At 35.3% G+C, this 21,847-nt stretch overlaps 1 protein-coding gene across 1 annotated transcript in view; it reads left to right on the plus strand.

Annotated features, from left to right (window-relative positions):
• ZNF638 (zinc finger protein 638) overlaps nt 1–21,847 on the plus strand; it is an 84,642-nt gene that overhangs the window by 6,611 nt on the left and 56,184 nt on the right. The window contains 6 exon segments of the mRNA XM_032652393.1: nt 4,819–6,331; nt 11,141–11,202; nt 17,285–17,323; nt 18,066–18,358; nt 19,498–19,772; nt 21,154–21,300. Coding sequence (XP_032508284.1) covers nt 5,021–6,331; nt 11,141–11,202; nt 17,285–17,323; nt 18,066–18,358; nt 19,498–19,772; nt 21,154–21,300 — 2,127 coding nt within the window. The 5' untranslated portion in view covers nt 4,819–5,020.

The following is a 21,847-nucleotide window of genomic DNA, read 5'->3' on the forward strand; positions in this document are numbered from 1 at the left end:
TGCCCTTCATGATAAAAACAATGTTGCTAGTTTTCTGCTTATTTTTTTCTTTCTGTTTCTTTGACGGTTTCATTGAGGTGTACCACGTTTTGGCATTTTTAACATCCAGCATGGTACTCGTGGCACCTTCAGACTTATGACTTGTGTACCTTTTGTGAGACATGAGGCGACAAAACTAAAGGTAGAAAAGAGTTGGCTGAGTGGATCTACCTATATACTAGAGGAGATTAGAAGATTGAGTACCAGTCAAACTGAGAAAAGCACGGAATGACATGTACTCTTGTATTAACTGGCCAGTGTAATACTTGCATTCTTAGGTGTGAAAGTAAATTTTATATATTTTGAGACAAACAGTTGCTCTAACACAGGGTATCAACTGAAGTATGTGGATATGTACCTAGAAAATAATGTTAATTGTAGTTTTCCCTTCATGGTAAGATTATAGAAGACTTTTAATTCTTTTCTGCTTGTCAAGAGGATGATCTTTCTTTTGGGGGAGGGTGTTAATGAACATGTATTGCCTTTTTTAATAATTAGAAAAAACAAAGCTATAAAATTTAAATTTTATATATCTAGAATACAGCATGGAAAGAACACCGAGAGGAGTCACAGGTTCTGTTTGTGACGTTGCCACTTAGTTCTAAGGCTTTACTTAACCTGTAAACTTGGATTCACTTGCTCACTGGGTTGTTGCAAGGCTCAGATGAGATAACGGATATCAAATTGCTTTTTAAACAGTGAAGTGCAATAAAGTTCAAGTATGGGGTTTGATAAGTCTTTTCATTATGAATCTAATGGAGCCATTATGATCTGGCTGACTAATTTTTGATGATGCTTTTATATTTTTAGATTTCAGATTTCTTTATGAATATCTGTAAAGAAAATTAAGGATTCCCTTCCATCTGAAAGACTGTATCAAAATAGGTAGTGGACATCACAGAAATATCTCATGGGATATCATGGCGATTTTTAAAAAATCTGTTAAGCCATTTCTTCATGTCTGCCTCAAGAACTCAGTTTCTACTAGATGCTTCTAAAAGAATTTGTATGGTTGACATTTTATTGAATATATCATTTCTTTTCAGAGTGGCATATTTTAGTTCTTGATAGGACATAGAGTTTTTAACTGCTACTTATCAAAATAATAATCCTTCAGGAGTTGAGAATGTTTTGTGACCATTAAATATCCTGTTTTTGAAAACCATTAAATTTAGGAAAATAAAATGTTGATTGAAAATAGCAAATAGCGTAGTTCATACGATAAAGTTTGGTGTACCCTCTTCCCCTTCCCATCCATGTATGTATGCACATACACAAAACTAGAAGAAATTACATCAGAATATTAGTTCAGTGTTGGTAATGGCTTTACTGGTAAGCATTTCATTTACTACTTTTTATTGTTTTCTTTAAAAAACATCTGTTATATCATCAGGAATAAAAATTTATTTTAAAGGGTAAGTATTATTTAATTGCAGTTGTGTTCAGTGGAGTTAATAATTAAGAACTCAGATCTCAACTCAGATTTTTCCAAGTTAGTTTTATGATTTGATGTGTTGGCTCTCTGTAAGTTCCATTAGGTGAATGAACCTCTTTATGGCCAGAACTCCTAGAGTTAAGTGAACAAGGCTTTATAATTGTTGTCTTTATTTGTTCAGTTGTTTTCCAGGTGTTAATGCCAAATTTGTCTTCCTGGTTCTTGTTTCTTATCACATTGTTTCTAGGTTATATCAGTTTCATTCTCAAAAGACTGAGGGTTTATTTTCTTTGGTGTGGCATAACCTAATTCTTAATCAGGGGTTTCATATCAAGAGTCCTTTGCTTGTTTTGCTTAATTTTACTTTTTTCATCTCACAAATAGTTTTTTTTCCACACAGAGAAAGAGTGAAATATGAAACTGTTTAATAACTAATAAGTCAGTTGAGTCAGGTGGGAAGGAATGATGTAGGAGAAAATGAACTAAAATGAGATTTTAGACTTAAATCTGCATGTTATTTATACATTGCCTGTTAATCATAGCAAATCAGCTGATTTTGGCTTTTGTTAGACTTTGGTGTGATAATATTAGATTAGATTGAGAAGTATGAAGTTACGTTGGTTTTATACTCTCCCACCCTCCTTTTTTGTTTTGTTAAAAATGTCATACTTAATATTTAGCACTTTAATTTTTTATTTTGGTAATGTTCAAACATGTAAAAAAGTAGAGAGGAAAGGTGATAAATCCTTTTGGACCCGTCACTCAGCTTCCACAACAAATATCTTTGCCGGTTGTGCTTCATCTAACTTCTCACTCACCAAACCCCACCCCTCACTCCCGCCGACATGCACCCTTTGTTTTCTAGATTATTTTAATGAAAATCCCAAATTCATCATTTCACTTGCTAGATACTTGAGTCAACATTTGATTCTTTAAATGCCAGTGCATCAACAAATCTATGTGGATAACTGTAGATTTTCAGTTTATAACAGCCAAGGAAAAAGTGTTAACTTCAGACTGGAATATACTATTGTGTAGCTGGGAAGCTTGCCTTTTTCTGATCTTTTTGCATTTTGAGTTGTGTTTTTTTTTTTTTTTAAGACACTGACATTAGCAGGAATTCATTGCTTCAAAACACTTTTATAAAGCACAGCTGACTTTTTGGATTGCTTTTACTTTTGGGCTTACAGAGCATCCATTATATTGTAGTTCTTCCAGGATAAGTTTGTGTTCAAGAGATTTAACTCTAATTCTTCTGAATCTGTTAAGATAGAAAGAGGTTGTATGTGAATAGAGATAGAAATTATTTTTATGATTTCTGCTTTTACTCATCTCTTACCCTTTTCGCCCCCCTAAATTTAGCTACTCTCTGCTTTGCAGAGGCAGAGATTAAAAGATATTGAGGCTTAGGAGTGAGATTTGTCTGCCTGAAAGACCCCTGCTCAGTGGAATGAGGGGAGGGAGAGTGAAACTGACATTTAGTGGGCAGCTCATTTGTCAGACACTGTACATATTTGTATTTCATCTTAGTCCTTAACAGTAATCTGTAGAGGAAGATACTTTCCTTTTTTACAGATGAGGAAACTGATGCTCTGGAGATCAAGTAGCTTGCCCAAAATCTTAATAGTAAATGGTGAATCTGGTAGAATTCAAACCCTTCTCATCTGACATATAGAGATACATTACTAGCTTAGAAATGAATTTGAACATTGTATGTATTACTGCATTTATTAGATTAATAGCTTAATGTGTGCCATAGGAGATGATCAAAGAGATTCTTGTGGGGTGGGACTTGGAAACAATCTTGAAGATTGAGTTTGATTCAGAGACCTAGGAGTATTCTAGGTAGTGAGGTATGAATAAAGTATGGAATGTGTTGAAAGTGGTCAGGAGATTGCAAATAGACCAATTTGGCTGTAGCAAAAATTTTTCATTAAGTAAGTATAGGCTAGGAAAGCGTGAAAGGTAGATTGGGATTAGGTTATATATTAAATGCCAGGTTGACAAGTTTGGACACTATCTTAAGAGAAGCAGTAAAGTGGTGAAGATTTTAATGTAGAGGAGTGATAATAAAAAGTGTTTTAGGGATATTAATCAGTAACGACAGAATGAATTGGGGTGGAGCTGTGGTATAGAGTGATGAGAGCTTGCAGTAGGGTGGTGGTGGTGGTGAAAGGAAAAAGGAAAGTATATTAGAGACATTGACAGGAATATGTAGAATTTTATGTTTAGTTAGAAATGGAGAATAAAATGTTTTTGAGTTTCATTGACTAAAGGAATTGGTGTAGAGAACAGAGGGTTGAAAATGGATAGTTTTGGGAGAAAGTTCCAAAGTCAGTAAAAACAGTAGCTAAAAGTTGGCATAAGGGAGAGAGGTTCTTGGCAATTTTTTTTTTCTGTCTTCATAGATACTTTTATTAAATAGTCCTGGGGTTAATGAAGAATCACGTGTCTTAAACTATATTTTGTCTTGGTCCAGAATTTTATAGCTTTGTCAGAAACACGCAGTTAATAAGTTTAATTAGTTTAAAAATTTTAAATCATCCCAGCAAGCTGTTTCATCTTATTACAGTGTTTTGTTCAGAAGCTTTAACCTAGGCTATTCTACATTTAAAAAAATTTGATAAACACATGTTTAGTAAGACCTTGTTACCTGAAATCTCTCTTATCTCAGTTCCCTCAAAACTCTAGAAGATACTCATAAAACTCAACTCAAGCATTCATGACCTCTTCCAGAAATAAACCCTTTTATGATGCTTTTTAGCATTGTTGTAATAATGAAAAACTCTTATTTTGTTTTTCTTGTTAGATTGCTTGCACTTTGGCAGGAATCATGTTTTATTTGGCTTGAAAACTCCATAATGACTGTTACATTAGACAAAAAATGTTTAATAAATTGAATGATTCTGTACTCATTCCTTTCCACTAAAATCAAAAAGAAGGGGGAAAAAGATCTATGATGATAAACAAACAACTTCTGAGAACTTACTGACCACAGCAACTGAATGTATATTCTCACCCCATCCCCCAGTGGCATGCAGGATTTGGACACTTCTAAGAAGTTTTAAAAGGAGTTGTAATTACCGCTCAGCACCTAGGACAGCACCCAGTGCAACACAGTGTATGAACTCTGGCTTGAGGTTTGGGGTTTGTGTTCTGGATTCGGGAAAGAAAAGAAGAGAAAGTTTTGGGGAAAGTTTAATATCCTCGTAAACACCCTAAAAGTGTATGAAATGCAGAATGGTTTCGTGGCTTTGTTTCAAAATGTTTTACACTGGCTGTAGAACCCACTTCATGAAGTAGTTTGAGTTAAAATGATCTAATATTTGTGTTTTAACTTTCAGCTTTGTGTTATTCTTGGAAAATTTCGCACCACTTGTGAATTCCTTGAACCTGGGCATTGCAAACCCACTTCTGTTGGGCCCATCTCCTTTGCACTTTGCTCAGATTAAGACTCAGTTGGCGCTTCAGCAGCTGAATGCCGTTGCCTCACATAGTTCAACACCACCTTATGCTTTATTAAATCAGGCTTTCTTGAAAATAGCCATGTCGAGACCCAGGTTTAATCCTCGAGGAAACTTCCCACTTCAGAGGCCACGAGCACCTAACCCTTCTGGGATGAGGCCTCCAGGACCATTTATGAGGCCTGGATCTATGGGTCTTCCAAGATTTTACCCAGCAGGGAGAGCCCGTGGGATACCACACAGATTTGCTGGCCATGAATCTTACCAGAACATGGGACCACAGAGAATGAATGTTCAGGTAACTCAGCACCGAACTGATCCAAGATTGACCAAAGAAAAATTGGATTTTCATGAAGCACAACAAAAGAAGGGGAAGCCTCATGGTAGCCGGTGGGATGATGAGCCTCATATGTCTGCATCAGTGGGAGTGAAACAGAGTTCTGTAACGCAGGTTACAGAGCAGAGTCCTAAAGTACAGAGCCGCTATACAAAAGAGAGTGCCTCAAGTATCTTAGCAAGTTTTGGATTATCTAATGAAGACTTAGAAGAGCTCAGTCGCTATCCTGATGAACAACTAACTCCTGAAAATATGCCATTAATTTTGAGGGATATAAGAATGCGAAAAATGGGGCGCCGATTACCTAATTTACCTTCTCAGAGCAGAAATAAAGAAACACTTGGTAGTGAGGCAGTTTCGAGTAATGTGATTGATTATGGGCATGCAAGCAAATATGGCTACACAGAAGATCCACTTGAAGTACGTATTTACGATCCTGAAATTCCAACTGATGAGGTCAAGAACGAATTTCGGTCACAGCCAAGCATTTCTGGATCTGTTCCCGCTCCAAATGTGATGTGTAATTCTATGTTTCCTGTTGAAGATGTGTTTCGACAGATGGACTTCCCCAGTGAGTCCTCCAATAATCAGTCCTTTTTCCCAGTTGAGAGTGGAAGCAAGATGTCAGGCTTACACATTTCAGGAGGACAGTCAGTCCTTGAACCTGTAAAATCTGTCAGCCAATCCATTAGCCAGCCAGTTAACCAGACAATGAGTCAGTCTCTGATTCCTCCTATGAACCAGCAACCGTTTTCATCGGAATTAATTTCAGCTGTAAGCCAACAAGATCGGATCCCACGTGAACCTGTCATTAATTCATCTAATGTACATGGATCGGGAGGAAGTAAAAAGAATTACCAGTCAGAGGCTGACATCCCCATTCAGTCTCCCTTTGGGATTGTGAAAGCATCATGGCTACCAAAGTTTCCACATGCTGATGCCCAGAAGATGAAGAGACTTCCAACTCCTTCTATGATGAACGATTATTATGCAGCGTCTCCAAGAATATTTCCACATTTGTGTTCTCTGTGTAACGTAGAATGTAGTCATTTGAAGGTGAGTGTTTTTAAAGATCACTGTATCATGATACTCAGCGCCCAAGTTTCCTCTAAATTCTCATGTATGCTGGTGTTAACTAGTCATTAAGGAAAAGGCAGAAATTTTGATTGCAACATCAACACTTAGTTGTAATCTTAAGTAGCCTGGCCTAAGTACTGAATTGGGTGTTAGGCTTTCTGTATTCCTGTGACTGGGCACACCACATGGGTCTGTCCATTTATTTTAAGCTTCTGAGAAGTTATCCCAGAAAATGCAACATAAAATTGATATGACGTAAACCGTACTTAGAAGACAATGTCACATGAGTTACCTTTATCTAAATAAGAATCTGTTAGTATAAAAATAAAAACTTGGAATAAAACATTTGTACTGCACACTTTTAAGAGACAGTCTATTGTAGCCTTGCATGTATCTTTCGGTCTTGAGCTAAAGACAATGTTGATTTAAATATTTTCTGATTCTGTCTGAAATAGGATTTTTAGCATTTCATGAGAAGGAGCTTCCTAAAATAACTTAATCCATAGCAAAGTTCAGTCAGGATGAATTATTCGGACCAGCTGTGGGCTCAGAGCATAGATTATAGAACGATAGAACTTTAGAGAGAAGAGTCTTTAAAAAACAAAGAAGCCTTAGGTGTCTTCATGGTTAGTATAGTTAGAATGAAGTGTTTTACAGAGGTGCCGAAGAGTAATGTAGACTATACTGTTTGATAGTAATCACTGGTGGATTTGAGTAGAAATTTCCAAGTATGTTTTATTTACTTACATATGTTTGGAAACCACTGTTTCTTCTATTTACTAATGTGATTTGAAGATGTATATTATTCAATACAAGTGGTCAGGAAGGAATGTACTTCCCATGGGAAAAAGGCCCATGATTGGCCTTTGATTCAAGGCCATAGCATTGGTTATATACTTTGAATAGGCCTAAAAGTCTTTTGGTGTTAATTCTCTTGTTTTTTCTCCTTCCAGTGCTGCCCTTTTATTGTCTTTCTATTACCCACTCACCAGGTTTCAGCCAACAAGAATCTGATACCTAAAACTGACGCTTTTGTCATAAAGGTTAATGCCAGCAAAGGAAATCAGCATTCTACCTCATTTTAGCCATATTTGCTGAGTTCTAATAAAATAATAATTGCCTTGCCCTATCACAGGGGATAGCAATAGCAAAGTCTTGGAAAATCTCAGAATAATTCATAGCACTTAGTTAAAATCTGTAAGTAGTCCTGGCCTAAGTACTGAATTGAGTGTTAGGTCCCCTGCATTCCATTTATTTTGAACTTTCAGTTAGTCATGATAAACCCAAGAAAAATATCTTAAATGTTTTAATTTTTTATCTGGTGAATAGAAAAGGTATACATTTATTCAGTAACTATTTACTGATTACTTGTTTTGTACATGGCTATATTAGGTGCTGGGATGGAAATAAAGAACTATATAAAGTTTACATGTTGTTTCTAAGCAGTTTTTACAGTCTCACTGAGGAGAAAAATTATACACCTAAAGAATTTTTTAAAAATTGGAGGGTAACAAATGGTTCATAATTAACTTGTTCAGATATGCTGTAGGGGGAGAGATGTTTAATATTTCTATCTTTTTTTTTTTTGTTTGTTTTTTTTTATTTTTGCCGTACGTGGGCCTCTCACTGTTGTGGCCTCTCCCGTTGCAGAGCACAGGCTCACGGGCCCAGCCGCTCCGTGGCATGTGGGATCTTCCCGGACCGGGGCACGAACCCGTGTCCCCTGCATCAGCAGGCGGACTCTCAACCACTGCGCCACCAGGGAAGCCCCAATATTTCTATCTTGATTGCAGACATTTATATCAGTTCAGGCTAGCATTATCAATTTACTGACACTTGTGTATTTAGCAGTATGTAATTAGAAAGTATAATATACTTTCTGACATCAGAAGACTTCTGTATTCTAGTTAAAGAAGACTAATTGAGTGACTACTGCACTAAGTCTGTCTGGATTAGAGTGGTCTGGGAGGGAAAACTTCATGGAGTAGGTTGAAGATGGGTCTTGAATGATGAGTAGGCTTAGATATACCCAGGGGAGGAGGGGTGACATTTCAGATAGGAGCAACAACAGTAAGTTTGAGGGGCCTTGAAAAGCTAGCCTAAGGAGTTTAGACTTGAGGTGAGAGGCATTAGGAAGCTAATTAAGGTTCTTGATATGTGAAGTAACACATTAAAAATGTATTTCAGGGAGATAAATCTGACTGACGTGTGCAAGATGAATAGAAATGAGAAGAGATAGGGTAGGGCACCTAATTCGAGGTTCCCTAGTTATTCAAGTATATGTTGGTGAAAGTATGGATTACTGTGATAAAAGTAAAAGTTCGAGAGGAAAAATCATTTAATGATTATTAGAATTCACAGAGATTGATTGCCATTTTAAATGAACAGATACCTTTTAATAGAACAACACAATGGACCTAACTAATGAATTCTTCACTACTGGATGACAAATTATAGGGATTTGTGAACATGGACTTAGGTAGTACAAACTACCTCTCTTGTTTCTGTGATATATCTTGCTGCCTTGTAAGTGTGCATGTATTTGACATTATAAATATGTAACCAATAAATATAAATTACCAACTGCAAATTTTTTCTTGCTAAATAATATCTGACAGTATGTTCCCCATCTCTGAGTCTTTAAAACTATAGCCTGAAAAAGACAACAAGAAAATGTGAAATTATGTTTTTTCTAAATTGGGTTTCAGACAGAGGAGGAGCTGACCTTAGTTTAGAAGTTACGTCTTTTTGACTGTCACAGTTGGTTGAGAAACCATGTCTTTTTTTTTTTTTTTTTTTTTTGCGGTACGTGGGCCTCTCACTGATGTGGCTTCTCCCGTTGCGTGTGCTCCGGACGCGCAGGCTCAGCGGCCATGGCTCACGGGCTCAGCCGCTCCGCAGCATGTGGGATCTTCCTGGATCAGGGCACTAACCCGTGTCCCCTGCATCAGCAGGCGGACTCTCAACCACTGTGCCACCAGGGAAACCCCAGCTATGTCTTTTTGACTGAAATAATTGAGTTTGAGAAAATACTGACAAAAGATTTTTGAAATAGTTGGTGGATAGTGAGCTCTGATATGGGTAGGTATTTGCACAGTTTGATTCTGGGCCCACTCAAGTCTACAGTCCTTGTAGCATCTCCTGCTTAGTAGATAATTATCACTTTTTCTCTGGAGAGGAGTACTGCTCTTGGACCCTTGTCTTACTGGAGAGTCTAGAAATTGGGGTGGTGTACATATATTTACTGAGCTTAAAAGCGAGTGATGTCAGTGAGTAAAGCGGGCCTGTTAAAAGGGTGTGTGTGTGCGTGTGTGTGTGTAGAACTGGAGAGAGTATACCTTAAGTAAGTTAGCTGTCAGCATCACCTGATGGTTGCTATATCAAATACATGTCTAGTATTAATTACATCTTCATATTTTTTCAAGAAAAGCTGGAAATCTCTGGATTTTTAAATATCGGCAACTTATTCAAATAAAACACTTTATGGTCCAAATAAATCATGCCCAACTTGATACCTGCCAGTGTGTCTGATGTAAACAATATCCAGTTAATGTCAAAGACATGGGTTTAACAGTACTAAAGATTCTTAACTGCCAATCTCTTCTAGCTTTCTAAATATTTGTATCACTGAGCAGGATATACAGACATTTCTTTTTTGCAATCCACAATGAGTTTCATGGCTTAATGAAATAATTTAGGGTTTGTCATAACCTGCTGCTGAGCATTGCAAATAGCATGCACTTATTTTCAAATAGTTCTCGACAAGGCAGATTCCAAAATTAGTGTCAACTGTTGTTTTTAACTCTGGATATTTCTAGTTCGTCTTTGGCAATGACAAACTAAAATGTTTTTGAAATGGAAATGAATAACATTTTCCTCAAGGAAAGCATTAAAATATGGAACTGTTCAGTAAGTTTTCTGCCTTCCCAAATGTTGGAGAAACAATAAAACATTGAGTAATATGCACATTGCTTTTAACTAACTGTTTCATTTGGGGGACTGTATCTTTGAAAACTGTATTGCCTTTAAATAAAAAAATCAGATGTATCTTCCAGGAGCTTTTTATGGATACAGAATGTAATTTTAGGGCAGCTTTGTGACACATGAAGTTATGTATAAGAAAGCATTTTGTTCATTGTAAAGCTCTATATGTAAGGGATATTATGTCTTTGAAATGATGTTACTTTCCATTATATCCTGAAAATAAATTAGATTTGATCAGCAGCATTTTTTCATATTTTTACTAATCTTATCCTTTGCCAATACATAGTGAGTACCTTGTTTGGAATAGTATTGGCCTAAGAGGTAGGATTTTTTGTTGTTAATGTTGTTAGCTTGAATTTTAGAGTTGTAAGGCATTGAGACTGTATTTTAGAGACTGTATTTTAGACTATATTTTATAGAATACCACCATTCTATTTATAGAGTTTTTGGTGTTCTCTGTAGTAGTGTTTTATATTTGAGATGAGTTATTTCTGATCCATGCTTTTATTTTCTCCAAGTTTACATGTATATTTGACTTCAAAACGAGTATCCATGGGTATGATTTTAAAAATGTTTTCTATACTAACATGTTTTAAAATGGTATCAGTGAGTTGGTATGAAGTGCTTTTATTTGGAGGGCTTTTATTTTTGTTTGTGAAAATTTTGTTGTAGCCAAATGGTATTTATAACTAGAATTGGTTAATTTTTGATAAAACAAAGTATGCTGTGTCATGTTAAAAAGCCTAATTTCATTAGTCAAATAAGGAATGTTCTAATTTGTGCACTTTTCTCCTTTTACAATAGGATTGGATTCAGCATCAAAATACATCTACTCACATTGAGAGCTGCCGACAGTTACGTCAACAGTAAGAACAATTTTTTCCTTTTTTATAAGTAGCAAATTTACAAAATAATGTTTCAGGTACGACTGCTTAATACCTTTAGTGTGGTACTTAGGAGAAAAATATTTTTTAAGAAAGCTATTGTCTATTTGAAATATTAATATACAAATATATTTAATCGTTTTCCCAAAGGAGAGAATTAAATATGATCCTTTCTTCTGACTCCTTCCTAATTTAATCCCAGTAGGTAACTTTAGTATCATTGGTTCATTCCTGCTGGCTTGCCTTCCCTTGGGATGGTTTATCTTTTTCAGAGCACATAGTCTACCCTTCTCCTATACTTCTTCCCCCTCATCCCCACCCCTTTCCCAAAGGATAAAAAACTAAAAACCACCCAAACCAAACACTAGTCTTTAATTTCAGGTCTAAACCTCTCCAGGTTTAGAACCTATATTCAGAAAAAACCTTAAGTGGGAGATGAACAAGCTAGATATGGTGCTTCCTCAACATTGGTTCTTCAATTCTCCGACCTTTTCCTTCTTTAAGACAGGGCACCTATGAAGGTGAAAAGTGTGATATTAACAGTATTCTCTAATATCACCTGGAGTTACATAAAATTAAATTGTGCTCCTTTTAACATCATTAAATATGCTGATATAGTTGTGTGTCAAATTCCCGGTCACTATACTGATGATAGTAACATGTTCTTGAGCAAATGGATTTGTGGCAGCTGTTTTGGTTTTTTGTTGTTGTTCTTTATGAAAATATCAACAAAATTTTTTTGAGAATATTCAGGACTCTTCTAGTCATATGTGATAAACCTAACTCAGACCAATTTTTTAAAGTAAGGAAATTTATTAGCTTATTTAACTGGGAAGCTTAAGGAGTGTGAACAGCTGAATTAGATGCTCAAACAAAAATCAGAGTGTCAGAAATATTTTCGTTTCTTGGCTGTTCTCTTCTGCTTTAGCCTCATGAGAAAGGCACACCTTTCTCCACAAAGCAGTGACCCCCTTAGTTCCAGACTTAAGTGATATGTATAGCTAGCAATTCCAGGAGTTAAAAAATAAATAACACTTCTTTCCTCATAAATTCTGCAGAAGTCCTTGGTTTGACTCTTTTGGTTCACTGTGGGTTAGTTGTCCATCTCTAAACCAGTTATAATGGTTGCAGGAATAGGGTACTGTACCTCGGTTGGTGTCATGTGTTGAGTGTGATGTAAGTCCTACCTTAATTGTATAGACTAATAATAGAGTTGCTTACCTGTATAGATGTGTGCACACAAACATTGGTTATCATGCGGAGATAATTTGTTACTTGAATTGGATAGGCCTTACTGCCACTGTAAGTGGAGAAACTCTCCTAAGCCACAAATTTTCCCACAGATACCCAGTGGGATGTCTCATTTTTATGAAGGTAAGGGATTTAGGTGGGAGTTAGTTAGTTGCTGTAGGTAGGCATTAATGCTAGTAAGAGGATTCTAGCTACATGCACTGCCATTAATTTACTACATCACATGGCATTTATGCCTATTTAAAGACTTTTGTGTAGATAAGCCTTTTTTTTTTTAATGCACACAGGACCCTGATTTTTTTATATATATATTTATTTTTGGCTGCGTTGGGTCTTTGTTGCGTGTGGGCTTTCTCTAGTTGTGGCGAGCGGGGGCTGCTCTTCGTGGTGGTGCGTGGGCTTCTCATTGTGCTGGCTTCTTTTGCTGCGGAGCACAGGCTCTATGCATGTGGGCTTCAGTAGTTGTGGCTCATGGGCTCTAGAGCACAGGCTCAGTAGTTGTGGCCCATGGGCTCTAGAGCACAGGCTCAGTAGTTGTGGCATACGAGCTTAGTTGCTCCGCGGCATGTGGGATCTTCCTGGACCATGACTTGAACCCGTGTCTCCTGCATTAGCAGGCGGATTCTTAACCACTGCCAAGGAGGTCTCCAGGATGCTGATTTTAAAGCATGTGCTTTCCATGCCTGCTACTTCATTGCTTGTTTTACATTTTTATCTTTTTCAGGTTATGTGCTCTTGAATAGTTTCTTTATGGCTTTCTCTATTGCAAAAAAAATTTAACAAATATGTTAGATTTGATTAGGTGCTTTGGATCTTTCCATGGCAAAATATATGCTACTTTATTTATTTATTTTTTTAAAGCTGCGTTGTGTTTCTAAACCTTAATCTGTTTAGTCATTCCTCTGCTGATGTATATTTAGGTTCTTATTCCTTTTCTTAAGGCTGATTATCTCTTCTCTCTCTTTGTCTTGGATCTTTCTGGATTATGACATAAGAGTAGTTGGTTAACTTGAGAAAAGATACAGTGCATTAAAGTTTTAGTATTAAAAATAATAAATAATAAGAGCTGTATGCTTATTGTGTGCTGGGCATTCTTCTAAGTGCTTTACACGGTGTCTTTAATTTTCAAAGCAACCCTATGAGATATATGTATAATGATTATTTGTGATTTTACCAGTGCGGAAACTGAGACGCAACTTCCCTACTATAACACAGCAAATAATTGGCACAACTAATCTAACTCATGGATCTTCGCTCTTTTTTTTCTCTCAGCATTTTATTTTGAAAAGTTTCTAAGCTGCAAAAAAGTTGAAGGGATAATAAACATTCATAGAGCCTTTGTCTTTATTAACCAATTATTAACATTCGACATATCTATTATATCTTTATATGCACATTTTTAATACTATAGTTTTTGAAAACTACTTGAAAATAAATTAGACATTATGACACTTTACTCCTTAATTCAAAATCTGTCTCTTAAGAATAAGGAAATTTTTCTACAGTGGTTATCTGTTATAACCACAGTATAACACAGTGATTAACAATGATTTCATAATGCCTTCCAGTACATAGGCCAAGTTCAAATTTTCCCATTTGTTTCCAAAATGCCTTTATAACTACCTTTGCCTACCCCGCCCCTACACTTTTTTTTTAGCATTAATTTTTTTTATTGGAGTATAGTTGCTTTACAATATTGTGTTAGTTTCTGCTGTACAGCAAAGTGAATCAGCTGTATGTATACACATATCCCCTCTTTTTTGGATTTCTTTCTCATTTAGGTGACCACAGAGCATTGAGTAGAGTTCCCTGTGCTATACAGTAGGTTCTCACAGTTATCTATTTTATACATGGTATTAATAGTGTATGTATGTCAATCCCAGTATCCTTTTGAGGAGGATATTTTCACAATGGTTGACTTCTGAAATGTCCACAAAAGTTGTCTTGTAGAATATTCCACATTCTGCACCTTTCTGGTTTTTTTCCTCTTCATTAAATTCAGGTTGAACATTTTTGTCACAAAAACTTTATAGGTGATGTGTATACTTACTGCATCACATTGGGATACAGATAATGTCGTTTACTTAGGTCCTTGTTCTTAGCCATTATGTTTCTATTGCTTATGTATCATGCTTCTGAAACACATTTAAAAAAACTAGTTAGTACCAAATGTAAAATAGATAGCTAGTGGGAAGCAGCTGCATAGCACAGGGAGATCAGCTCGGTGCTTTGTGACCACCTAGAGGGGTGGGATAGGGAGGGTAGGAGGGAGGGAGACGCAGGAGGGAAGAGATATGAGGATATATGTATATATATAACTGATGGACTTAGTTATAAAGCAGAAACTAACACACTATTGTAAAGCAATTACACTCCAATAAAGATGTTTAAAAAACCCACAAAAACTAGTCAGGCAATATATAGGCAGTCCAAACTCTATTTGCAGAATAGTATGTATGCTTTATTTTTCTGCTCTGGGCAGCAGAGACAAGAATATGTATTCTAGCAGTTAACCTAGATCTGAAACATCATTTCACATCTGAAACATTGTTACCCACTCTTGAACTGGAAAGATCTGGAAATTTAATAACTTCTGTGTGTCGACAACCAGCTGTATTTCCAGCGTTGTACATAAGAGAAAGCTAAGGCTTACTTATAGTAAGTAACTGGCTTTCAGATACATGGCCATTAAGTGGCAGTACCTACACTTATACACCCAGCTGTGTTTCATTCCAAAGGTCTTGCTTTAGTTTTTTTTTTTTTTTTTTTTTTCTTTTGGCCGCACCACATGGCTTGTGGGATCTCAGTTCCCCGACCAGGGATTGAACCCAGGCCCCAGCAGTGAAAGTGCCAAATCTTAACCAGGAGACCACCAGGGAACTCTCAAAGGTCTTGCTTTTAAACACAGTAACATAAGACCGGAAATGTATCTTCTTACATGGTACAGAGTAACAAAAGTTTTAAAAAATGTAGTAGTAGATGAAACAAAATTGTTCATGTTTTAACAATTGTTGATGCTGCGTGATAGATACATTGGATTGAAAGTTAAGTTTTTTTGCCTTCATAGTTTGTCACATTGTAGTTATAAGATGCATCATGTCTGCTCTTAAAGCAGGAAGAAGTGGGCAGAAGCTTTCTCAGAAGTCTGCCAGTGGTTTTGTACCTATGTCTGTCTCATTGGTTTGAACCTATCACTGGCTATCTTGTAAGGAGGCTGAGAAAGCAAATATTTAGCTTTTTTAAGCCTTTGTTGTGGAGGCAGGCATGGGAAAAGAGAGTTGAGAATTGCTTTTGAGTTAACCTGCTAACGATGTCTGAGACAAATATCAACAAATAAAAACCACTTTACTTTTAGTAAGGTTTTGACCTCACTTTATTTTCCTGCCAGGTGACTTGTTGAGTCTGCTGCCTTCATTTCCTTACCTGGCTCTCCTCTTGGTTACTGAAATTGTATTTTTGAACATCAGTGATACAATAATTTAATTTAATCACCATTTCCAGTTAACTTTTAAGAGTCCAGAAAATCTAGAAAAGATGAGGATAAAGATGTCTTTTTTTAAGGCTTCTATGATGTTACTGTTCCTCCTACTTTTTCTTTCTGTAATTAACCCTTAATCTCTTTCATTGGTGTATCTTTGTCTGCTTTACTCTTAAGTGTTAGTGTGCATAAGATTCTGTGCTCAGCCCTCTTTTTTCCCCACAAACTCTATTCTCTGTTTATCTCACTCATTCTTAGTAGTATAGCTGATGCCTGATTTCTAAATATCCCAGCCCTCATCTTTTTCTCTAATCCAGATATTTATTTCCAGTTGTTCTGAAAACATTCCTATGTTCCCTTCATTTCAGAAATGTTTATTGTTCCCTGTTGCCTTTTAATTATGTGCAGCCTCCTTAACCTGATTTCAAGGACGTTCATAGTTTGTCTCTGAACTGCCTTTCCAGGTTTTCCCCCTCATAATTGCTTTTCATCACTTCCATGCTGCAGCCATACCGGTTCCTGGAATAGAACACATGTTTTGCCTCCAATGCTTCTTTTATGTATCACCACTGTATGAAACCTAACCTGATCCATGCCTCTTAACACACCTTTCGCCACATGGCTTGTGAGATCTTAGTTCCCCTGAAAAGCAACCTTTTTCTTTGAATTCTCCCCTGAACCTTCCCACTAGATCCTCTCTTGAGGAGCACTTGGTACAGTGTAAGGGGCACTATTCATGTATTACTCTGTAGAGCGGTGTCCCCTGGAGTTCTGCAAAGTGGGAGAACTGTCTTTAACCCGAACCTAAGCTTGTGTTTTATACCTCTTCTATACATCTCAACACTTCTATATGTACTGCTTGTTTTACCTAAATAAACGTCGAGGCCCTTGAAGTATAGGGAATGTGTTTCTTTTCCCTGAATTGCCTAATACCTTATTTATTGAATTAGACACTCAAAATATTTTACTTTGAAGAAAATATTCACATTTTAATATACTAATAAATCACTGTGTTAACTTTGTTTTTTTATCTTTTTTAAATCTTTTTAAAAATATTTTTTAAATTTTTAAAAATTTTTTAAAACTTTTTGTTTTTAAAATTTTTTAAATTTTTATTTATTTATTTGTTGCGCCACATGGCTTGTGGGATCTTAGTTCCCCAGTGAGGGACTGAACCCGTGCCCTTCGCAGTGAAGCACGGAGTCCTAACCACTGGTCCACCAGGGAATTCCCTTAACTTTGGTTTTGAACAGTCCTCTTGATATATTGCAGGGAAAGATTGAGCCTTATAATCTTATTTTAACTGTTCATTAATATTGTTTATTCTCAAAATAGGTATCCCGATTGGAATCCTGAGATCCTCCCATCAAGAAGGTAGTTATTTTTTTAATAGTGGTATTATTGAAATTTGATTTTCTTTTAAAAGTAAACAAGTACTTTTTTTTTTTAAAGGTACTGTTTTGAATAGAGTCCTGTTTTGACCATTTTTACTTTTAAACAATAGGCAAATGGAACCAGCTCAATGAATCTTTCTTTAGTTACCCCAGTTTAAGTGTGATAGCTCCCATCTGTGAACTTTTTTTTTTTTTAAGTCTGTTCTGAAAATACTTTGTACTTTTATTATTATTTTATGTTTGTGGGATCTTAGATTTGAAGGCTGGGAATGGGGGTCCCGGTTCAATGTGTAGGTACACAAGTACAACAGTCAAAGAAATATTTGTGGATGGCATAATGTTTCAGGAAAAATTGTTGAAAAACATTTGTTTATGTAAGTCATTTCCTAAATTCTTCATGTAATATAATACTTTCAAAACATAATTGGATATAATAGTGGTATAGGAAAAATGCAAGAAATGGGTGATAATATTCTTTTGTAAATTAACAAAACAGAGGAATCTAAGCAATGAGAGAGGTGATCATCTGCTCTGACTGTGTCTTACTCATCTACAAGGCTGAATTGCATCATGTCAAACAGGTTTTTGCTTTATGTAAATACGTGGTATCAGAATTTGGCATTGTTAATAGTCTGTTTTTAAGAAGATAAATCTGTCATTTAGTATAGATTTAAATTTATGTTAAATTGATGAATCTTGTGGTTTTTTCCTGCACTTTGTAGAAATGAAGGCAATAGAAAAGAAAACGAAACTCCAAGAAGACGATCTCATTCTCCCAGTCCTAGACATTCTAGGAGATCAAGCTCAAGTCACAGATTCCGTCGATCCCGAAGCCCAGTACGTTATATGTACAGACCAAGAAGTCGAAGTCCAAGAATTTGCCATCGTTTCGTTCCTAGATACAGATCCAGATCCCGTTCACCGTATCGAATGAGAAATCCATTTAGAGCTAGTCCAAAATGCTATCGATCAGTTAGCCCTGAAAGGACATCAAGGAGATCAGTGAGATCATCAGGTACACTTATGGTTGTGAATAATAAGTACTTATTTTGACTAAATTTTTTTAGCTTTTTTGTTTGTTTGAATTTTTTATTTCTATTAAGCTTGAAATGGTGACTTATATACTACTGTCAAGATATTTTTAAATGTTGACATTTTGAGGTATTTGGCTCAGCTCTTTTTAAAACTTTCAAGGTTTTTAAGAAATGGAATGTTCTACTTTATTAAATTTTAGAATTTCTATATGAAATCCAGCCCACATCCCAACCTATTTCATTCTTCTTCCCTTTATTATGTATCAGAAGAAGTGTGGGAGACTGTATCTATCCACCCAACATCAAACTTAAAAACCAAGGATATACAAACATCTTAGTTTGCTTTAGTAATTGATTATAGACTTGTCTTCGGTGAATTAATTTAAAACATTAAAAAAGTTATTCATATTTTCAACCTGTGTCTTTGTATTGGTTTAGTGACCTTTCTGGAAATAGCTCTTATATAATTCTTTTCTGAGATCTTTGCAGAGGTCTGTGAGGTCTTTCCTTTTCCAACTACATGTCTTTGTGAAGCTGGATTTTTCTTTAAACGTTTCAGCTGAAATAATGTATCCAGCAGATTGGATGCAGAAGCAGATACGAGAATTCAGACTTTTTTTAAGCCCAACATTAAAGTGTTTGGAAAATATACAGTGGTGCTACTCATCTAACTAATTTTTGTTTTGAAATTAAAGTTTTTTATAAAAATATATTATTTATATTAACATAGGAGTTTATTATTATTAAATGAATTAATATTTTAAAAATTCTATTTTAGTTTCTTATATGGTAAACATTGATAAATTGAACAAAAGCTCTTCGGAGTCCTCAATTTTTAATAGTGTAAAGGGATACTGAAACCAAAGTTTGAGTACCACTGGTATAAGAGAAGCTCACTGAATAAGGGATCTTCATGTTTTTACATCTTCACTTTTGAGTGAAGAATTAAAGAATAATAATTTTGTGTGTGTGTGTTTGCCACCTTTTTGGCCTAACAATAGCTCAATGTGGTAAATATTTGGACAGTTGAGAGATGATTCTTTTTTTTTTATAATGTGATGAGATGTTTCCTACCTTAAGTTCTTTTCAGTTGAAGTAGTATTTATGTCCTTCTTACTAGACAGAAAAAAAGCATTAGAAGATGTAGTACAACGGTCTGGGCATGGATCAGAATTCAGTAAACAGAAACATCTTGAAGCAGTTGATAAAGGACACTCACCAGCACAAAAACTTAAAACTGTCAGTGGAGCAAGGCCATCAGTTAAATCTACGAGCTCTACAAAGAGTGATTCAAATATAGGACATTGTACTCGTTACAAATCAAAGAATCTTGAAGATGACACCTCACCAGAAAGTAAACAGGTGTCTGATAAAGCTGTTTCTCTACAACGTAAGGTCAGTAGTTCTTTGTTACTGGAAGTGTGTGCATACATTTGTTAATATGACAAAGAAAACAAAGTTTTCAGAATTTTTAATTTTCATATTTCCAGAAGTTTGAAATCATGACTTGTTATGTTGATATGGACTATTCATTGGTTTCTCTTCTGAGTATAATAAAAGTCCAATAATTAAAATCCTGTAGATTACAAATCCTAGAGGTTTGGCATTTGATATATCAAAAGTGAGAACATTTTGACAGTTTGGTGTTTTTGGCTAACCATACAAACAGATCCTTGTGATAAGTTTTGCTCCCTTATTGGGGAAATGGATGTAATCAGCAGCATTAATGAGGTTTTATAATCTTTGTTAGTAAGTTATTAGTGAGTCTCTGCTGAGAATTGGTCATTTTTAATCTGTTTTATACTTTTTGCAGTACAGTTCATAAGTTAAATCATTATCCAGTGTAGAATACTAGTCTCTTTTCTGGGTACTAACTTATTGGTGTATTTTGATGGTATTGCTTTACTGTATATGTTAATGAAATTACTATTATAGCAGATAATATATAAAGCATCCTGAGACTATCAGAGTAACTCCTGATAGGCCAGATTTTCAAATGTTTATTATATTGTAATAATAACAAGTCTTCAAGTATTTAGGTATACATTGCTCTTAACATTGTCTTAACTTTCAACAACTACAGTTCCCTGCCCCAGAGAGCTTATATTTAGAAGGATAAACTTAAAATAATCAACCTGCAATTACAGTATTTTGAAGAGCATTAATTAGGAAGAAATGTTGAATACAGGGAATTAATCTCAAAGAGGCTTAATTATTCTGTAACGTTCTTTCATTTTGTTTCTAGACTTCTAGATGGTGGCAGTGGAACTTTTAAAAAGTTTTTTTTTTTTTGAGTCAACTTTTAACATAGGTGGCAAATTTGATAAAATATATTCAAATTGTATGTAGTATAAATCTTTAAAAATATTATGCCTATCTAGATAACATTTTTAATTATTAGAACACAGTAAATAAAGCTATAATTTCAGCTTCACTAGTGATGTGCCATGCAGATTCATATAGAAAAATACTGTTTAATAGTTTTGGACCATTTCATTTCATAGGTCTTGTTTGTTACAAAATGTTTCTAAACAGAAAAGAGTATCTGTGATTGGTTACCCATAAACTCTGACCACTGTTGGGTTTGAGTGGTAAAATGTAAAACATATTCCTTACTACTTTTCTTTGGCCTTTAAAATTTTTTTAAATATGCTAAAATATGTTGAAAAGACTGCTTAAAGGACTAAGATTAATGATAGAAGAAATTATATTGGGAATTATTATTACTGTACTTTGTCACTTAATTTGGTTTAATTTTCTTTCATCCCCAAAAAAGCTTCGGAAAGATCAGTCTTCACATTATGGTCCCGTTCTTCTTATATCTGAATTACCAGAGGATGGCTGTACTGAAGAAGATATAAGAAAAATATTTCAGCCATTTGGAAAAGTTAATGATGTCCTGATTGTTCCATATAGAAAGGAAGTGAGTTATTTAGTCTGTTCTAAAATTCATACAAAGTCATTATTTTATAAAGACTGTTGTTGGATCTTTTAGCTGCTTTTCCTGCATACACAATTGTTAACTGATTTATGTAAATGTTTGGATTCGAATGAACAATGTCCCTAAATACTGCTTTATATCGTTTCAAACAGCACACTGTTTTCTTAGAAGAGCACACTTTTTCCTTGAAGGGCCAGATAATATTTTAGGCGTTGCATGTTATAGGATTTCAGCTATTCAACTCTGCTATACAACTCTGTTGTTGTACAAACACAGTCTTAGATAATATATAAATGAATGAGCATGGCTGTGTTCAAAAAACCTGTTTACAAAAACAGGTGGCAGGCCATAGTTTGCCATTCGTTGCTTTAGTACACCAGTAAGGTCATATTAAAAAAATGATTTTATCTGTACAGTATTTTTTTACATATGAGTTGTATTCCTATAACTCACATAGTAGAGTTCACCAGAACTACAAACCCTAGGTTAAGCAGAACGTAAAAAATTGCGAGGTAAGACAAAGGAACAT

This window comes from Phocoena sinus, chromosome 13 (genome assembly GCF_008692025.1).
Source record: "Phocoena sinus isolate mPhoSin1 chromosome 13, mPhoSin1.pri, whole genome shotgun sequence".
In the NCBI taxonomy this organism is placed as follows: domain Eukaryota; kingdom Metazoa; phylum Chordata; class Mammalia; order Artiodactyla; family Phocoenidae; genus Phocoena; species Phocoena sinus.